Source organism: Salvia splendens, chromosome 15 (genome assembly GCF_004379255.2).
Source record: "Salvia splendens isolate huo1 chromosome 15, SspV2, whole genome shotgun sequence".
Taxonomy (NCBI): Eukaryota; Viridiplantae; Streptophyta; class Magnoliopsida; order Lamiales; family Lamiaceae; genus Salvia; species Salvia splendens.
Genome location: NC_056046.1, coordinates 33807186 through 33827618, shown reverse-complemented (window position 1 = coordinate 33827618; position 20433 = coordinate 33807186). Strand labels below are relative to the sequence as shown.

The 20433-nt window shown below is 33.8% G+C and overlaps 1 protein-coding gene and 1 pseudogene across 1 annotated transcript; one reads left to right on the top strand and one right to left on the bottom strand.

Annotated features, from left to right (window-relative positions):
- The first annotated feature begins 540 nt into the window (after nt 1-540).
- The window catches only part of LOC121766442, a 40457-nt pseudogene continuing 20564 nt past the window's right edge, over nt 541-20433 (top strand).
- On the bottom strand, nt 6892-8706 carry LOC121766449 (probable 2-oxoglutarate-dependent dioxygenase AOP1). Its single transcript, XM_042162732.1, has 3 exons — nt 8278-8706; nt 7619-7949; nt 6892-7384 (listed from the first exon to the last, which is right to left on the bottom strand). Exons 1-3 carry the CDS (start codon nt 8637-8639, stop codon nt 7136-7138), a joined length of 942 nt encoding a protein of 313 aa, XP_042018666.1. The 5' UTR covers nt 8640-8706; the 3' UTR covers nt 6892-7135.

Here is a 20433-nt window from a genome sequence, read left to right as displayed (position 1 = left end):
GTGAGTGAAATAAGTTAGTGGAATGTATGTCCCATATTTATATATTGAATTTATAATAGAATGTGAGTGTAATGAGTTAGTGGAATATGAGAACCATTTATCAAAAAAGTAAAATAATAGCAAAGTGGACAACATTTCACGGACGGACCAAAATGGAAAAACTGGAAAACGTTTCATGGACGGAGTGAGTAATAAATAATTAATGAATAAAGGGTAAAGTAAGATAGAGAATAATGTAGATAAGACTCTCTTCTACATTATTCTCTCTCTTACTTTATCATATGTCCACTTTAGCTATTTATTATCATTTACAAAAACCATATGAGTATGTGATAAGTTAATTAAAAATATGATTGAGGGTATTTTCATCCAAAAAACTTGAAAATAGTAAAAAAGTACTTCGATTGATATTAACTCACGGTTGACGGACCTCAAGTTATATTTTTAAAGTTCACGGATCTAAAATAATATAAAAAAATGAAGTCCCCCCATAGAAAATTAGAGCTCCCTATGATTCTCACCTAGCAGAGGCGACGCTACTACACACAACCCAAAACTTCTACTCCATTAGCCAAGAGCTTTTCTAGGGATTTTCAGATATAAAACAATGAAGCTGAACACCAGAATTCCACCAGAATCAACGGCAAAATGGGTGAGGAAATTAGCAACAAGCAAGTGATACTCAACAACTATGTCAAAACATCTGTGAAAGAATCCGATATGTCGCTGAGAACTTCCAAAATTCAGCTCAAAATTCCCAGCGGTTGCGACGGCGCCGTTTTGGGGAAGAATCTCTACTTATCCATCGATCCTTTTATTCTTGCCCTCATGAAGAATCAGGAGCTCGATTTACCTTCTTTCACGCTGGATTCTGTAAGTTTAGTTTTTTTAAGTGAAAATTTTCTTGTTGAAATTAATTTTTCTTCTGGTTGGAATAGAATTTGTTATACATGTCTTGATTTAAATTGGGGCCCTTAATTTTTTATTTTATTAAAAAAATAGACTTATAATACAATATTGTGTAGATGATCTCATTGGAATATAACAGTAGTATTTTTTTCGTTTGATGAATAGTTTGAGATTTCGGGGAAAAAAATATAAATTGTATCTTTCTATTGATAAAATATTTGTTATGTCTTTTTGATGTTTCTGCAGAGGTCTTGATTGATGAATAGTTTGAGATTTTGGGGAAAGAAATAAAAAATGTTATCTTTCCATTGATACAATGTTGGTTGCATCTTTTTTGTGTTTGTTGACCTTTTTCTGGTGACAGCCTATTTATGAACCGCTGCAACATTATGTAGCGACCGCTATCCAAGAGTCAGAGGCTACAGATAGTTGTGCAGCGACCGCTGGCCAAGGTGCAACGGCATGCTGCGAAAGAGCGGTGCACGAATTAACCTACTTTCTCCCCAAGATTTACCAAATTTAGCTATATTTTACCATATTTCCTGCTGCTCGAAATTCCCACTATAAATATCCCCTCAAACCGCCGAATCCTAGAGCATAAAATTGAGAGAGTTCTTCATTGTGCAAGAGGTTGAAGACGGATTCAAGAGTTCATCAAGGCTACAAGGATTCAACCTTTGGGTTCCATTACTTTAGTTCTTAAGTTTACTTTGTTTTCCCTTCATTCTATGTTTTTAGCTTATTCAATTATGTGTAACTAAATTCATAGGATTCTAGGGATGTGTTAGTAAGGACTTTGGTTTTACAATTCCGTTTGCTATTTAATATCCGTTTTGTTTTTACTTCGTTTTTTTCTTAAGTTGTTCTATAATACTTCATGTTTGAGTGACACATTTGATGATGATTTAATATAATTTGCTACATAATCGTGAGAGGAGGTTGGCGAGTTAGATCCACTTAATAGACACTACAATTAGCTTCCTTTAAAACTGCACTGTTAATTGAGAGTGGGGACTTTTCAAGGGTCTTCGGAGCTTTTAGAAGTTACCAATCTAGGATTGACAAACCTAGTGTTTGTAATCTACGCTTGTGCCGCATGGGCATAACTTGTGTGACTCGTTCTATCGAAGTATAAACTTTGCTAGGGTATTGTAGTTGGAACTTGTATAACCATAACTGTGAACGCACATCCCTGGAATTCTCTTATCTCTCATATTTTTACCTCTTTGATTAGTTGCAATTAGTTGTTTCATTGCTTTCAAGCTATTCTTGTTTTCAAAAATCTTCAAAACTTTCGTTTTTTTCCAAATAGTGAAAGAAGCTTAGTAGAAGGTAGCCAGTCTGTGATCTTATTCCCCGTGTTCGATATCCGGTACTGACCTTTAGTTATACTATATATACTCTGTATACTTGCAGGTTAATTGCTTTCAGGTTTTATTTCTTTGTTTTTTTGTTTTAGTTTAATCTTTGATTTGTTCTTTTCAGGCAGTGCATGCGAACACGTTCGAAGAATATCTTAGAGCCGCTTGATCTCGAACTTGAAAGGACACGTAGGAAAATAAGAAGTGATCGAACCGCAATAGAGGACGGAGCTAGAACTGTGTTGGAAAAGCTGCAGGATCAGGTGAAGCCGTTGATGGACGAGAAGATTGCTCGAGAGGCCCAAGAGAAGAAAAACAGGGAGATAGTTCTTGTTATGCAAATGTTTAATCACGAGAACATGATTACATTTCCCGAAGGCCCTCGTGTGGATGGGCCTTCGGGAAATGTAATCATGTTCTCGTGATTAAACATTTGCATAACAAGAACTATCTCCCTGTTTTTCTTCTCTTGGGCCTCTCGAGCAATCTTCTCGTCCATCAACGGCTTCACCTGATCCTGCAGCTTTTCCAACACAGTTCTAGCTCCGTCCTCTATTGCGGTTCGATCACTTCTTATTTTCCTACGTGTCCTTTCAAGTTCGAGATCAAGCGGCTCTAAGATATTCTTCGAACGTGTTCGCATGCACTGCCTGAAAAGAACAAATCAAAGATTAAACTAAAACAAAAAAAACAAAGAAATAAAACCTGAAAGCAATTAACCTGCAAGTATACAGAGTATATATAGTATAACTAAAGGTCAGTACCGGATATCGAACACGGGGAATAAGATCACAGACTGGCTACCTTCTACTAAGCTTCTTTCACTATTTGGAAAAAAACGAAAGTTTTGAAGATTTTTGAAAACAAGAATAGCTTGAAAGCAATGAAACAACTAATTGCAACTAATCAAAGAGGTAAAAATATGAGAGATAAGAGAATTCCAGGGATGTGCGTTCACAGTTATGGTTATACAAGTTCCAACTACAATACCCTAGCAAAGTTTATACTTCGATAGAACGAGTCACACAAGTTATGCCCATGCGGCACAAGCGTAGATTACAAACACTAGGTTTGTCAATCCTAGATTGGTAACTTCTAAAAGCTCCGAAGACCCTTGAAAAGTCCCCACTCTCAATTAACAGTGCAGTTTTAAAGGAAGCTAATTGTAGTGTCTATTAAGTGGATCTAACTCGCCAACCTCCTCTCACGATTATGTAGTAAATTATATTAAATCATCATCAAATGTGTCACTCAAACATGAAGTATTATAGAACAACTTAAGAAAAAAACGAAGTAAAAACAAAACGGATATTAAATAGCAAACGGAATTGTAAAACCAAAGTCCTTACTAACACATCTCTAGAATCCTATGAATTTAGTTACACATAATTGAATAAGCTAAAAACATAGAATGAAGGGAAAACAAAGTAAACATAAGAACTAAAGTAATGGAACCCAAAGGTTGAATCCTTGTAGCCTTGATGAACTCTTGAATCCGTCTTCAACCTCTTGCACAATGAAGAACTCTCTCAATTTTATGCTCTAGGATTAGGAGGTTTGAGGGGATATTTATAGTGGGAATTTCGAGCAGCAGGAAATATGGTAAAATATAGCTAAATTTGGTAAATCTTGGGGAGAAAGTAGGTTAATTCGTGCACCGCTCTTTCGCAGCATGCCGTTGCACCTTGGCCAGCGGTCGCTGCACAACTATCTGTAGCCTCTGACTCTTGGATAGCGGTCGCTGCATAATGTTGCAGCGGTCGCTGTGAATACTCGAGTAGCTTCGGGAACTCTTCTAGCAGTCGCTACGCTCACCCCAGCGGTCGCTGGGCGTGTTCTTCGTTTTAGCACAACTTTCTCCGGAGCGGTCCGCTACTGGCGTGGCGGTCGCTAAGCCCCAGCGGTCGCTGTGCAAGTTGCAGCGGACCGCTAGACTTCTCGAATGCTCCAGATTTCCAACTTCGACTTTTTCCTGTCTTTTTAGGCTCAAATAGCACAAATCTCACAAAACACGTCAAAATACCATAATAGAGAAAATATACAAAATATGGAAATGAATTTTAACTTTGACATTAAAAACGGACCAAATAAAGGCCTTAAAACAGTGCAAAATCCGAGCGTATCAAGTGTCTACTAAGTGTGGATCTAACTCGCCAACCTACTCTCACGATTATGTAGCAAGTTATATTAAATCAACGTGAAGCATTATCCGATTACTTAGGCAAGAAACCAAGTAAGAACAAACGAATATTGAATAGAGAACAAAATTGTATAACCAAAGTCGTTACTAACACTGGGGCCGCTGGACAGCTCCATAACTCTCTGGAATGGTTGCAGCGATCGCTGCATTGGGTCCAGCGGGCCTCTGGGTTGTGCTTCAGTTCCAGCTTCCAGAATTTGATGTTTTTATGCCCTTTTTCAGCTCTATTTTGCTCATTTCTCACAAAACACGTCAAAATACCAAAATGGATAAAATATACAAAATATGGACATGAAATGTGATTTTGACATTAAAAACGGACAAAACAAAGGCATTAAAACAGTGCAAAATCCGAGCATATAAAATATCAGGTTTTCATCGTGTAATATTGGGTTCAGGTCGTTCTCATTTCATGTCAACCCATATTATATCGTATCGTTAACAGGTTTGGGTCGTATTCAGATTTGAAGGTAGCAGGTCGAGTTAGAGAAGATATCAAAAGACGTACATAAGGTAAAGAAATTCTGCCCCCCATAAAACATTTCTCGATCCATCACCAAATTCAAGGATCTAATTGGAGTATTGCAGCAATCATTACTACTAGACATAAATATAACTATAGAAACACCAATAATTTGAACGGTGGTGTCATTGCTTGCTATATTAGAGGGCGGTGACTCAACTTATTTTCACACAAGAAATACCCGCAAGTGTACGGGGCTAGTGAATCAATTAGCAAGCAAGAGTATCGTATCCCACAGAGACAAGATTATATCAACTCAAGTACCACGCACAAATGTCGACTACTATCTAGACAATCGAATAGGAATTGGTTTTGTTTTAACACTACTAAAAGTATATAACAAGTAAAAGGAATCAAAAGTAACAAAGAGAGTATAACACAAGAGAAAAGTCTCACAAAGAGAAAAGTAGAGTTTTGGATCCAACTACAATGGAAATGTGATGTAATTAGTTCAACAACTTCGATTACCCATTTTATGTCTCTAGGATTACTAGGAAAGTCTCTAGTCTAAGCTAAGCCCTCTCTCGAGTGTACTTACCCCGTTGATTAACCCTTAATATTGAAGTCTCCTTCTAATTTGTTTAGATTAACTCCAAGGAACAAAAGACCCAAGCCCTCACAAAGGATCCCCTCTCTCGAGTGTAGATTATCAATGTAATGTTCACTCTTTTATCATCCCTAGTTAGGTATCTCTTGATTACTACTATCTAGGTAAACAAACCCAATTGGTAGCTAAGCAATTGAATTGAAAAAGCACAAGAGTAAACAAAGAAATCACAAGAACTAAGCAATCTAAAGAAGTTATAGAATTAATCACAAACATCCATTGTAGTCTTCACCAAAACTCATGTTCTTCATGAAAACCAACACAAAGGATTCAATCAAATATATAATAAAGCAAACTAGATACTCTTGTGAAATAGATCTATGGAATGGAAACTTCAATCTTTCGATTTGTAGTCTTCAATCTTCAAATCTCTCTTCGAAGTGTTCTTGGGAGTGTGTGTGAGTGTAGGAGGCGGTAGGTGTAGAATGAATTTCGTAGCCTGCAACCCTAGCCTTTTCTTCTGATTTTTCCACGTAAAAAATCGCGTTTTCTGCTAACAGACGCGTCAAACCAAAGTACCCGGCCGGGTAGGATTATTACACTGGAAATCCACCCGGCCTGGTAGTCATTTTCGATACCTCTCTGGAATTCAGCGTTGTTTCCAGCATACCTGGCCGGGTGAAGCTTTTCGATGCTTCACAGCCTCATGTCACTAACAGCCGCATTTTGTCCTCTTTTTCATCTGTTTTTCCTAAAACACTCAACAAACACATACAACTCCAAAAGATAGATTAATTGGCTGGATATAGACAATCTCGAGTGATAAACTCGGCATTTAGCACTTCAACAAACCAATTAAACCAATGAAAATATGAGTTTGTCAGGTGGATAACTAGTCAGCTAATTTTCCAATAAAATAAAAATATCGTATTGATGTTGGGTTCAACTTTCATGTGCCCGTGTAATTTTCATCTCATGTGGTCCAATGTAGAATTTTGTTCCACTGATTGTGGCATCAATATTGGAACATTATAATTTGTGATTAAATTGTGTCATGATTAATTGTTTCATGTTTATTATGTTTCTAATTTCATTTAATTAATTTATTGTCTCATATATATCAATGTTAAAAATATTTTAATCCATATATCCATATATATGGGTGTGATACTAGTTTCAAATTAATTGTGATTCTTTTAAAAATAAATGAAATATTAAAATGTGAAGTATATTACTCTTTCTGTTGTATCAAGCTATTTCTTTTTATTAAGCAAAGAACCATTTCATATTTATTTTTACAAAATATCAAAAACTAAATAATATTAAAAATAATTTTTTAGAGGATAGAGAGTTGGAGAGTAAGAGGATGTATTTCAACATTATGAATGAATACAAACTCGAAATATATACTATATATCTACTATGCGGTTAGACTCTTCTTTCGCGATTCGAGAAAGAACCGACAAAGAAAACCCGGAAATGAGCTTATCTATCACATTTATTTGAAGCATCAGAAGCTTCTATTATTATAGCAGTAAATTAACAAGAAATTAAACACTCAATCAAGCAGACATATAAGCTGATAATCATGGAATTTAGGCTCCACAATATTCCTTGAGAGGATCCGGCAAAGCTCTACCAGCATCTGTGGTGGTAAACTTATTGAACTTATAGTAATCAAAAGGCTTGTAGAGCAAAGGGTGATCTTCATCCACCAACTCTTCCGGAGTCTTAATCACGCACCCTTCTTTTGCAACCGTAAACAATCCGATCATGTATCGAGTTTCATCCCCGCTCACCACCACCTTGTGGGTTGGATCATGCAGTCGCCCATTTGTCCATGCCTATAAATGACGCGTATCGGTGAAGTAAAATACGTGATTCATTACAAATGAAAAGGCCAAAAAATTATTAAAAAAAATTATGATCTCCATTCATGAAAAAATAGTCTCAACAATAGATGACACGTATTTTAATGAGAAATTAGTGAAATGAAGGAAATACATGTTTTTAGTACGTTGTAATAAAATGCAAAAATAAGATTTTTTTTTTTGTAAACGAGGATAGTAGTAACATACGCGGAAAGTGGTCCCGACTAAGACAACGAATGAATCGGGTGATGTTGGATTTGCAGGGATCCAAGTTTTCCCATCTTTGGTAAGAATCAGCAAACCGTTAACATGATTGAGCTGATGCAATGTGGAGATGAAGTTCTTGTCTGTATGGGAAAATAATCCGAGCGTTGAGTGAGGCGTTCGAGGCGCCTCGTACTTGTTGATACGACAGACGTAATCCGTGGAGTTGAAGTGTTCGTCTATGTATTTTTCCAGTCCAAAACTCTCCAACACTATCCGCCTCACAATCTTGTCCAGTTCAGACATTTTCTCACAATATAACAGTATATCTTTGCTGTTACAATAGTACAATCAAGAAGGAAATAGTATGTCTTAATGCACATTTTTTTTAGTCAAAATTTAATGTTAGATGAAAACTTAAAATATAATGCAGCCCAATTGATGTTTGCAAATAAACAAAAACAATATTCAACAAAAATTAATGTGAAAATGAAACTATGTAGAACACTAGTACATAAGTATCATAAGAGAAACTATTATATGAATCTCAATAGTCAATTCATCAAAAGTTAGCAACATTAACCTTTTTAGTATATCCTCATATATTAAAAATGGTCATCAAAATGGTAACATTAATAAATTAAACAAAAAAGGGATTAAACCTGAAAGTGGGATTGCCTTGATTAGGCCACATGAGGTTGGCGAAGGTGTCGACTACGTGAGACGAGAGGGCGCCATCAATGGCTACACTTTCTACGAGTCCATCGGTATCGTTTCGGCCAACATAGCTATGTAAAGGTTTGTGTGGATTTTTGTTAAGTAGTTTGATGGCTAAAGGGAGATCGAAAAGTTGTCGAATCCCTTCACCAACTGATTTCCTCAACTCAAGAGGAATATTGTTATTGAAGTTAGCTTCAAAACACCCATATTCTTGAAGGGCTTCTCGAATTTGGATTTTAGTTGATTCCCACCTTGGAGAATCATTTTCTCCTAGGTTGCTCAAATCAATCAAAGGGAGCTTCATGCTTACACAACTAATTTTTATGAATAAAAACCTAGGTAACTCTCTTCTTGTAGGAAAACTCAAATGATCATGGTTGTGGTTGTGGTATAATTTCCATTTTTTGGTCTATTTATAGATCACGAAATGAACTAGTTTGGCGGGTTAATATGCATTAAAAGCTCATTTGGTAGCAGGGACTGAACTAGAAATGGAAATGAGCTGAAAATTAACAATAAATTTGGCAAAACACGCGATGCTCTTGAATCTGTGGTAGTGACTAGCCTTCTCTAATGGTACTAGTGGTCCGCAATGGTGTATATAGGATTGTTCGATTTGAGAATCCGAAGAAACACAGATAGTGATATCTTGATGTCCTAAGATTCCGCAAATTGAGTTGTTATAATATTAATTTTATACTAACATGGTATTTCATCCATTTGATATTACTTATCCCACTTTGACTGGTTTCAAATATTAAAAAATGTAAAGAAAAAAGTTAATGTAATGTGCGTCATTTTATATGGAGTATAAACTTATACTCCCTCCGTCCACGAAAAATAGAGCACATTTGTCATTTTTGGTTGTCCACGAAAGAGCACATCTAAAAAAGGAAAGTTTTTAACAACTTCTCTCTTACTTTTTCCCTTCTCTCTTACTATTAATATGGACTCCACATTCTACTAACACTACTTTTCTCTTACTTTTTTCTTCTCTCTTACTTTACCAATTCCACATTAAAACATGTGTCATTCATAATGTGTCCTATTTTTCGTGGATGGAGGGAGTAATAAAATAGAAGTGGAATGTGAGACCTATTTTAAAAATTAGTAAAAGATAAATGAATATGTGTTGGCAGACAAACCAAAAATGAAATATGAGACTGAATAATTATGGACAAATAATAAATAAATTGATTAATAAAAAAAATATATTATTATACAAATAAAAATAAAACTTTAAGTAGTACTATTTGATTGTTTAAACGTTTTTGTAGTTAGAATAACAAATATTAATTTATTCCTAAACTAATAGACTTATTAATAATTTAAACCACTCAAGTCTTGTTTATTAGTACTAATCATTTTTCCACCATTAAATTATGAATAGTGATAGTTAACAAACTTGTATATACAAATTGAGGGTATTTTTGTCATTTTCTCATATGCAAATATTAAGGAACTTACCGATTTTAATTGTACTTTAGTTTTACATTATAACCCCTCATGTTAATTCAAGAATGAATATAATACTTTTAACCAAAACTCAAAAAGAATAAACGTATATTTTTTTTTCTAACAATAATGTTTTATTTTCAAAATTTCACACAAATATTTTACATTAAGTTTTTTCTAGCTTTAACAAAAAAAATATGGGAACATGTTAAAAGAAATACAAAAAACATAATAAAAAAAGACTGTGAATATACTGATAATTAAATTAAATTTATTAAATCAAATTTAAAATTTAAAAATAATATGAGAATAAATTATATTATAAAATTATTTATATATTAATTTTGCTAGTGCATTATATTTTTTACCCTTTCTTTCAATTATTTAACGTTTTTCATCCATAAAACAATTTAGTAGTATAAACTAATTTTTCATCAATTTTTTTAATTATCCTTATATTCTAATAACTAATTAAATTATATCATTTTTTATTTGGATCTCTCATGTACATTATATTTTATTTCATTTTTTTCAACTACTAAATTTTGTGATTTGGAATATAATTTGAAGCTTGGTATTTCAAATAATTTATGTATAGTATAGTACATGGAGAAACATAAAAAAAAAATCAAAACATGATCATTTATACTATTGTTGAAAATTGAAATTATATTAATAAAGTAATTATCTAATACTATATTTTTTGAAAATATTAGTTGCTAATACATGTGAAGAATGTCACTGACATCGGTGGACGTTGAGTGCGACGACCTTCTATCATCGAAATAGTATTAATTATAAAATAATTTTATAATATGAGTCTAAAATTCATTTATTTAATTTCAATATACTGTATCAATATATCTGGTAGTTATACGTATAAAGGTATGACACATGTTAGGTGCCACATGTTGCTATCATCGGCCAATCCTTATTGTGATATTTTTTAACCCACTACAAAATTAATTAAGGAATTAATATTAAAATAATTCAATAGTTAAAATATTGAAAATATAGTGATTTATCGTATAAGTTTAATTTTTCATGATCTTATCAATTTATTCACCAATAGCTATGCATTAGAAGATTGTATTATATGTGCTTGAGTCTAACAATCTACCATCATCGAAATATCTATATTATACGATTAAGTAATATTTATAGTTTCTTAATTACATAAGATTTCAATATATGATATCTTAGCAATGTATATATATTACTCTATATAAAATAAAGAATTATTAGAAAAAAATTATTTGAAAAATATAAAAAATGTTTATGACAAATCATATATATTAAAGAAGTTAACTGACACGTTTTTTTATTTATTTTGTAAACAAATAATTTATTCCCCTTTGGAAGATTAACTAATATGTAAATACTTGCGAATATAAAAGTTGAAATTAATAGAAAAATACCAATGTTTTTAAAAATATATATTACATAATTAAATAGAATTTACAAATAAAAGAGTATTTAGCTTAATTTTTACTTTGTAGAAAAAGGAACAATATATTTATCTTCACATCATTGTGATAGTTTAAATAAAATGAACAAATACTTATTTATTAAAATACTTATTAAGGTGAATATTTTTAATAATAAATTCAATTAATACATATTTTTTAAACAATATAAATTAATAAGAATAGAGTTAAATTAGTCATAGATATATGTAATTAAGGATGCTTCCAAATCAATTAAATTAGTCTTATCCAAATTTCAATTTGAAGGATATTTTGTATATACAATTTTTGTTAATTTATCGTTACTCTTAAATTATACTTTTTGGTTGAAAATATATCCATGTAAATACATTGGATTTAATTTAACTAATAAAAAAATTGGTGCTTAAATAAAACAAATTTATTGCTGGCTAAAAACTGAGTTAAACTATGTTGATTTTTAAATTATCCTATTTTCCTAAACCCACAAAACAAAAAAATGGTGATAAACGGGAACTCTATTCCCAAGGTCATAATCATATCCCCTCTCCCCTCTACCCTCTCTTTCTCCATCATCTTCTTTCATCAATTGCTTCTATCTCTGTAATATAAAGCATAAAAACATTGTAACCGAAATCTACGAGGATGGCACCGGCCAAGCCCCCGCTGAAGCGGCGGCTTTGCCTAGGCTATCTCCGTCCTTGTTTGGTAGGGATGGGTAAGCATGAATACTTGTCAACATAGATCGGAATTACAATAACCAACTCTATACTATTTTAATAATTTGTACTTTAAGTTTAATCTTGTTTAAATTACATTCCCTCAAATAATTTATATTATTCGAAAATCATCCATTACTACAATTAAAATTAAAGGAATATAAATGATTTAATTCTCTAAATATAGATTTTTTTAATTTATCGTACTATTTAGTAAAAATATTATTTAAAATACATAATTTTTTTACAAAAATATTTGATAATCAATAATTTTCTCCTACGTTGCTCAAATCAATCAAAGGGAGCTTCATGCTTACACAACTCATTTTTATGAATAAAATCATAGGTAGCTCTCTTCTTGTAGTAAAACTCAAATGATTTTGGTTGTGGTTATGGTATAATTTCCATTTTATAGGGCTGTTTATAGATCTTGGTTGTGGTTATGCTCTGTTCGGTTTGCAAGATTGTATCTAAGATTAAATTTGTAGTGTGTTTGGTTCATGAGATTCAATCCCACAACTCAATCGTAGATGGATCATGAGATAATTAGTCATACCTAACCCCTATGACTAAAATAATCTCACAACTCAATATTAGGTTATATCTTGGTATTATTTTATCTTGGAAACCAAACAGTTGGCGGCTTAATTATTCATTAACAAGCTCATTAAGTAGGGATAGGGTAAGCATGAATACTTGTTAAGATAGTACGGACCGAACTAACATAATCCAATCCAATATAGGCTCAAATGTGACCCGCAACAACTAACTCTATGCTACTACTACTATTTCAATTATTTGTACTTTAATTTAAATCTTTTTTAAATTATATTCACTCAAATTATTTATATATTTTTCAAAATCTCTTTGCAATTGATTTTTTTTAATAGTTATAGGAAGATAAATTTGAATATACATATTTAATGTTCCATCTGTCTCATATATATTGTCCACTTCTATATTTGGTGACTTTTTTTCTCTAATGAAGTGGGGTTCATTCTCGACTAATACTCCAATCACTTTCTCTCTCAATTTATCTCATATTTTATCAATTTTGCATCAACCCATGTCATCCCAAAAGTGTCTATTTTTATGGGACAAGGGAGTAATATTTAACGTGATTCAAAATCATCTAATAAATATATATGAAATACAATTAAAATTAGGAAATTATAGGAATATATATGATTTATTCTCAAATAAAACAATTTTTAATTTGGAGTGCTACAATTTAATAAAAAAAACATTCAAAAAAACATTTAAAAAAAATTGATAAAACAATAAAATAATTTATGGATTGCCCAACCTAGCTTGGCTAGATTGAGTCTAAATTTATAGAAAGAAAATGCAGAATCTAGCCTACTTTAGTCATGGGCCCGAGTCTAGAATGGTATAGGCATGTGCCGCCAATTGACAACTCCTAAAATGATGTAACATGATGGTTGACATTTTATTTGCATTAAAATAAGATATTGATCAATAGCTGTCATAATTTTATTTTATTTTGATGAAAAGAAAAATTTTGAAAATTTTGTGGATGAGTGGCTGAAAATGCATCTCAATTCTCAATTAAGTTAAAAAATCTCAACCTAACAGGACCTATATATATAGGGGCACACTATGGTCCATAAGTAGAATCCTGTCAAAAATCAAATCAAATCTCAGCCCTTGGATCCTTAGATTGGATGGCTATGATAATAATATCCGAGCTACATTATTACACTAAAAGCGTTACATTATTAGCCGAGCTACATTATTAGAATACACAATCTACATTATTTGACTATAACGCATTACATTATTAGCCGAACTACATTATTAGACTACATAATCTACATTATTAGATGACACGTGTCATTAATATAACGGTTGCATTACAAGATCCAATGACTGAGATTTGCTTTGATCAATAAGTGAAATTATGTCAAAAATCAAAGCAAATCTCAACCATTGGATCCTGTGATGTAACCGTTAGATTAATGTCACGTGTCATCTAATAATGTAGAATGTGTAGTCTTATAATGTAGCTCGGCTAATAATGTAACGATTTTTAGTCTAATAATGTAGATTGTGCAGTCTAATAATGTAGCACGTCTAATAATGTAACGCTTTTAGTGTAATAATGTAGCTCGGATGTTATGATCACAACCATCCAATCTAAAGATCTAAGGGCTGAGATATGCTTTGATTTATGACAGAATTTTACTTATGGACCATATATATATATGGATATACTAATATGCGAACTAATTATAAAGTGCTAATGTACATCCAATCATGTGCTGCCACGTGGCACGAAAAATGCAATATTGTATACAGAAAAATGCGATATACATTTGTCAAGCTGTAGATTAATTTCGGCATATTGCATTTTTGTTATATGCAGATTGCATTTTTTATTGTCGAGTTTTGCTTTTTAGATATAGGTTGTTTATTTGCATTTTATATATAGACAGATTGCATTTATATATAATTTATTTTGCATGGTAGACAATTTAAGTTAATATGCAAAACTCAACAATATAAATGCAATTTGCCTATAATTAAAATGCAATCTATGAAAATGTACTTACAGCTCGACAAATGTATATTGCATTTTTCTGTATACAATATTGCATTTTTCACGCCACGTGGCAGCACATGATTGGAGGTACATTAGCACTCTAACTAGGGATGCACCATAGTGCTCCCCTATCATATGATATACTAATATGCTAACTAAATTTAAAGTGCTAATGTACCTCCAATCACGTTCTGCCATGTGGCGCGAAAAATGCAACATTGTAAACACTAAAATGCAATATACATTTGTAGAAGTGGTAGATGGATTTTGGCAAATTGCATTTTAGTTATAGGTAGATTGCATTTTTTATTGTTGAGTTTTGCATTTTAGATATAGATCAATAATTTGCATTTTATATATAGACGGATTGCATTTATATATAGTGTATTTTGCATTGAAGACAATTAATATTAAAATGCAAAACTCAACAATATAAAATGCAATTTGCCTATAACTAAAATGCTGTATAAGGAAATACGTATATAGCTTCACAGATGTGTATTGCATTTTAGTGTTTTCAATATTGCATTTTTCATGACACGTGGAAGCACATGATTGGAGGTACATTAACACTCTAACTAAGGATGCAACATAGAGCTCCCCTATCAGATGATATACTAATATGCTAACTAAATTTAAAGTGCTAATGTACCTCCAATCACGTTCTGCCACGTGCCACGAAAAATGCAACATTGTAAACACAAAAATGCAATATACATTTGTAGAAGCGGTAGATGGATTTTGGCAAATTGCATTTTAGTTATAGGCAGATTGCATTTTTTATTGTTGAGTTTTGCATTTTAGATATAGACCGTTTAATTTGTATTTTATATATAGACGGATTGCATTTATATATAGTGTATTTTGCATTGAAGACAATTAATATTAAAGTGCAAAACTCAACAATATAAATTGCAATTTGCCTATAACTAAAATGTTGTATAAGGAAATACATATATAGCTACATAGATGTGTATTGCATTTTAGTGTTTTCAATATTGCATTTTTCATGACACGTGGAAGCACATGATTGGAGGTACATTAGCACTCTAACTAAGGATGCGCCCTAGTGCTCCCCTATATATATATATATATATATATAGGGATGTGATCATATGATAACCCATATTTATGGTGATAACCTAATAACCTATCACTCTATGGACAAAATATATCATTTTATAAAACAAAATATCATTTTATGGATTAAAAGTATCATTTTATGCATGCTGAAAAAATATCATGTTATAGTGTATAAATATCATTATAGTAAAAATGATATTTTTGACCCATAAAATGATAGGTTATTAGGTTATCACCTTAAATATGGTTATCATTCTAACGCACCCCTATATATATATATGGGGTGCTGTTAGGTTGAGATTATTTAGCTAAATTGAGAAATGAGATGCAATCTCAGCCACTAATCCACAAGATTAACGAAATGTCAACAACTATCACATTATGTCAACACGGGGGTATAAGTGTCATTTCATTAATCAAATGGTGGAAAAAAATAAAATTAGATTTGAAATCATTTTCTAAAACCCTCTCTAATATATATCGCCACCATCAATCGTCTTCGCCGATCATCAATCAAGCCAGAGACGACGACGCCTCCGGACACGCCCTCTCTCTCTCGCGGTTTAACGTCGCCGCTGTTCATCGCGCTTCGCCGCTCCTGCTGCACGAAGCTCCGAACAGCCTTCGCTTCTCACGTCGTTGCTTCGCCGGAAGCTTAATTGTTGATTTGAGTATGGATTTGGAGGTATTAGGCTTTGTATTATCAATTGTGTTGGAAGATCGATCGCCGAGAAATGTAAAGGTCTTCCTCTGTCACTGGTTGTGGTTGGTGGTCTTTTCATTCAGGAGACAGAAAAGATACTGCTGATGCTGCTGCAATGGGGGAGGGTTTCTACTTGGAGATCTTGGCTATAGAGCTACCTTTACTTGCCCGCTGGACTTCAAGGTTGTTTCCTTTACCTGGGTGCATTCCCAGAAGATTGTGAGATACGTGCCTCTAAACTCATCGAACTTTGGGTTGGTGAAGGTTTCTTCCTAAAACCTGCACTACCCACACAAACCATGGACAACTATTGTGGTTTCTGACTTTTGAACTTAGCAGTAGGTAATATATATGAAATGTCAATCAGTTCAACAACTTGTATTGAAATGTCAACAACGCAAAAACAATTCTTATAATTAAAAAAGAACAACTATTTTCTCTTAATTTTTTTATTTGAAACAAGTTCTGGTATCATGATCATGCAATACATGTCAATAGCTTTCGTATCAAATGTCAACAACTTATATGAAAATATCAACAGCTTGTATATCAAATGTCAACAGCTTGTCAACAACTTGTATATAGCGTCAACAACTCAAAAACAATTCTTGTAATTAAAAAATAACAACTATTTTATCTTAATTTTTTTATTTGACCCAATTTCTGGCATCGTGATCATACAACACATGTCAATAGCATGCATATCAAATGTCAACAACTTATAGCAAAATGTCAATAGCTTGTCAACAACTTGTATATAGTGTCAACAACTCAAAAACAATTCTTGTAATTAAAAAATAACAACTATTTTATCTTAATTTTTTTATTTGACACAAGTTCTGGCATTATGATCATACAACACATGTCAATAGCCTGCATACCAAATGTCAACAACTTATAGCAAAATGTCAACAGCTTGTCAACAACTTGTATATAGTGTCAACAACTCAAAAACAATTCTTGTAATTAAAAAATAACAACTATTTTATCTTAATTTTTTTATTTGACACAAGTTCTGGCATTATGATCATACAACACATGTCAATAGCCTGCATATCAAATGTAAACAACTTATAGTAAAATGTCAACAGCTTGTCAACAGTTTGTATACAGTGTCAACAACTCAAAATCAATTCTTGTAATTAAAAAATAACAACTATTTTATCTTAATTTTTTTATTTGACACAAGTTCAGGCATCATGATCATACAACACATGTCAATAGCCTACTTATCAAATGTCAACAACTTATAGCAAAATGTCAACAACTTGTGATATTGATTTTCGCGGATTCCTCCTTTCTCATGTACAACTCCATCGACGCATTCTGTATCCTAGATCCACCGCTCGGATCCACCTCCACCTCCAACACCGCCGGCACACTGTGCCTCGGATCCTTGGACGATTCCGTCACCTCCACGAGCTCGCGAGATCTGAAGTAGAAGAGTTCCGAATCGGAACCTTTGTCACTGAGCTCCATAGTATATCATGTCACCACATCCAATCAAAGAAACAAAATCATTGCATATCAATATCCAGAATACCAAATGTCAACAACCCGTATTAAAATGTCAATGCTAAACGTGTACTTTTCATAGCCTCATCAATGCTAAACGTGTACTTTTCCCCATGATAATCCAGGCATATAGTTCCATCAAAGACATCAATTATTGTCTTAGCAGTACGTAGGAATGGTCTACCTAGGAGTACGCCTCTAGACTCAGTAGATTCGTTCTCACTCATCTTTATAACATGGAAATCGGCCGGGTAGAGGAAATCATGCACCTTAACTATTACGTTCTCTAGAACACCTTCTAGGCATATGCATGTCCTATCAGCTAAATTGATTACCACCTTTGTGTCAACCATCCTAACCCCTACCAACTTTCTATAAATGGAAAGAGGTAAAACATTAATCGAAGCCCCTAAGTCACACATGGCATGCTCGATCATGATATCACCAATAGATATAGGTAGAGTGAACATACCTGGGTCAGAACGTTTTGAGGGCATCCTCTTCTTCTGTATCACGGCTGACACGTTCTCTCCAATCACAATTTTGCCATTGGGCTTAGTCTTCCCGGCAATAAACTCCTTGATGAATTTGCTAAAGATAGGCAGCTTCAGGGCCTGCAGGAACGGTAGGTTGGTCTCCAGCTTCCCGAAGATTTCCATGAAGTCTACTGTGTCCTCTTTCTTCTTCTTGGTTTCTTCTCGGTAGGGAAACGGCTTCACCTGTTTCATCATGTTGGTAGAATCTCCCTTAGAAGATTCCCCAGCCTCTTTCCTCACTTCTTCGACTTCCACCTCAGGTTCTGGGTCTAGGAAGAATGGATCGGTCATTTGAGGTAGTGGTTGTTCCAAATCACCAGTCTGGATGTCATCCCCTGTTTCCGTGCCATCTTTGTGGGGGACTGGGCTCTCTTTCTCCAATGTCCTTTGAGATATGCTTTCATCAATCTTCATTGTCGGCCCTTTGTACTCGCGTCCAGACCTCAGGGTAATCTGACTAATGTTTGCCCTGTCTGGCGGCTTGACTGTGGCAGGGATCTTCCCTTCGTTCCCTCGCATCTCACTTAAGAAAGTTGTGATCTAAGACAACTGTTTCGCCATCATGTCCATCACCGCCTTGTGCTCCATCTGAGCGTCCTAAAGTTTATGCACCACAACATTGTTGGATTGCATGTTGTTTTGCATATGTTGTTGAGTACTAACTAGGTCGTGCACCATGTCATTTATACTTCTATGTGGCTTGGAATTTGGTTGACTGGTTCCTGATCCTTGACTGTGATTAGATCCACTCCCCTGGTTCGGGCGGAAATTCCCTTGACCTTGTTGGGACGTGCGCAGCGGAAGTCGCGGTTCCAAACAAATCCTTTACCGGATCTATTTAGGTGACTATGCATTCAATTCCAATTTTATGCAATAACTCATAGATCTATAAATTAAACATCAAATAGACACGCAAGCATGCATATTCGACGTATATTAATGTTACCTCATAATCCATCATTGAATTGATGTTGCTTGCTGCACCTTCGGGCGATCCTTTGTTTATCGACCACGAATCTTCCGTTCTATTCCCTTGTCCTTGATCATCCATCCGTGTGGGCGGATCTTAGATAATCAATAAATAACTTTTGAATAGATATAGGAAAATCCAAACACAATACACGAAATTGCCTCAATCTAATCCTATGAATTAGGATAAATCAAGAATAATAATCAAAACCCTAATTCTCCCACATGCTAGGCATGAAAACCGAGACCAAGAGGGAGAGAGAAGGAGGCGCCGATTTCTAGGCTAGGGTTAGGGTTTTGTGTTGTCTTGAATTGTGTGCTAGGGTTTCCACATCTCATCAATATTTATAGTGGACTTAATGGGCTAGTAAGGGGATCCATAGAATGATTTAAGTGTTTGGCTCACCCATTAGATAATTAACTAATTAAATCAAATGACCCATGATTTAATATATTATCAATGGAATATTATTTTGTTCCACAAAAGAATAATATTGCACTCCCACTTATATCACCAAATTACAAATAACTTTAGTCCATTTTACTTTATAACATTTCCCGCCTTTAAGATGATCTCAATCCATCAATTTAATTATTTCGTCTGCTATATGACTTGAATTAAATTATTTCTCCAAAGAGTTTTCTAGTTTGAAACTTTATTTATTATTCGTGGAATTCAATTCCAACTGCGCATATTTCTGAATAATAAATTCCTTTTTCAAACACCTCTTGGGGATTTAATCATACCACACTGGGCACGCGAATTCTATGGAATAATATTCCAATACCTTCATGTTATTCAATTACTACCACCCAAGATTTAATCATGTTCTGCTGTGGAGGTGGCTGGGTCGGATCATTGTCGGACCATCTAAAGTTTGGGTGGGTTCTCCATGGTGTCTCCCTCTGTTTCCCTTGATTCCAACTCCCATCTGGATTCCAGCTTCCCATCAAATTCACCTGGGCCTAGTATTCTCCCTCTTGTGGGCCATAGTATTGTTGGGGTGGAGCTTCTTCTGGGCTTGGAGTTTTCTCTTTCTCTTGTGAGGCAGGAGGGTTGTTCTTCTCGATTGCACTCAAAAGCGCTTTCTCAAGCTTATCAATCCTTGC

Excerpts from the sequence above, each read along its gene's own strand:
- LOC121766449 (XM_042162732.1), bottom strand. The coding sequence starts at position 8,639 with ATGAAGCTCCCTTTGATTGATTTGAGCAACCTAGGAGAAAATGATTCT. Across the intron at positions 7,950-8,277 it reads CAAGGCAATCCCACTTTCAG|CAAAGATATACTGTTATATT; the intron begins GTTTAATCCCTT and ends CTATTGTAACAG. Across the intron at positions 7,385-7,618 it reads TAGTCGGGACCACTTTCCGC|GCATGGACAAATGGGCGACT; the intron begins GTATGTTACTAC and ends CGTCATTTATAG.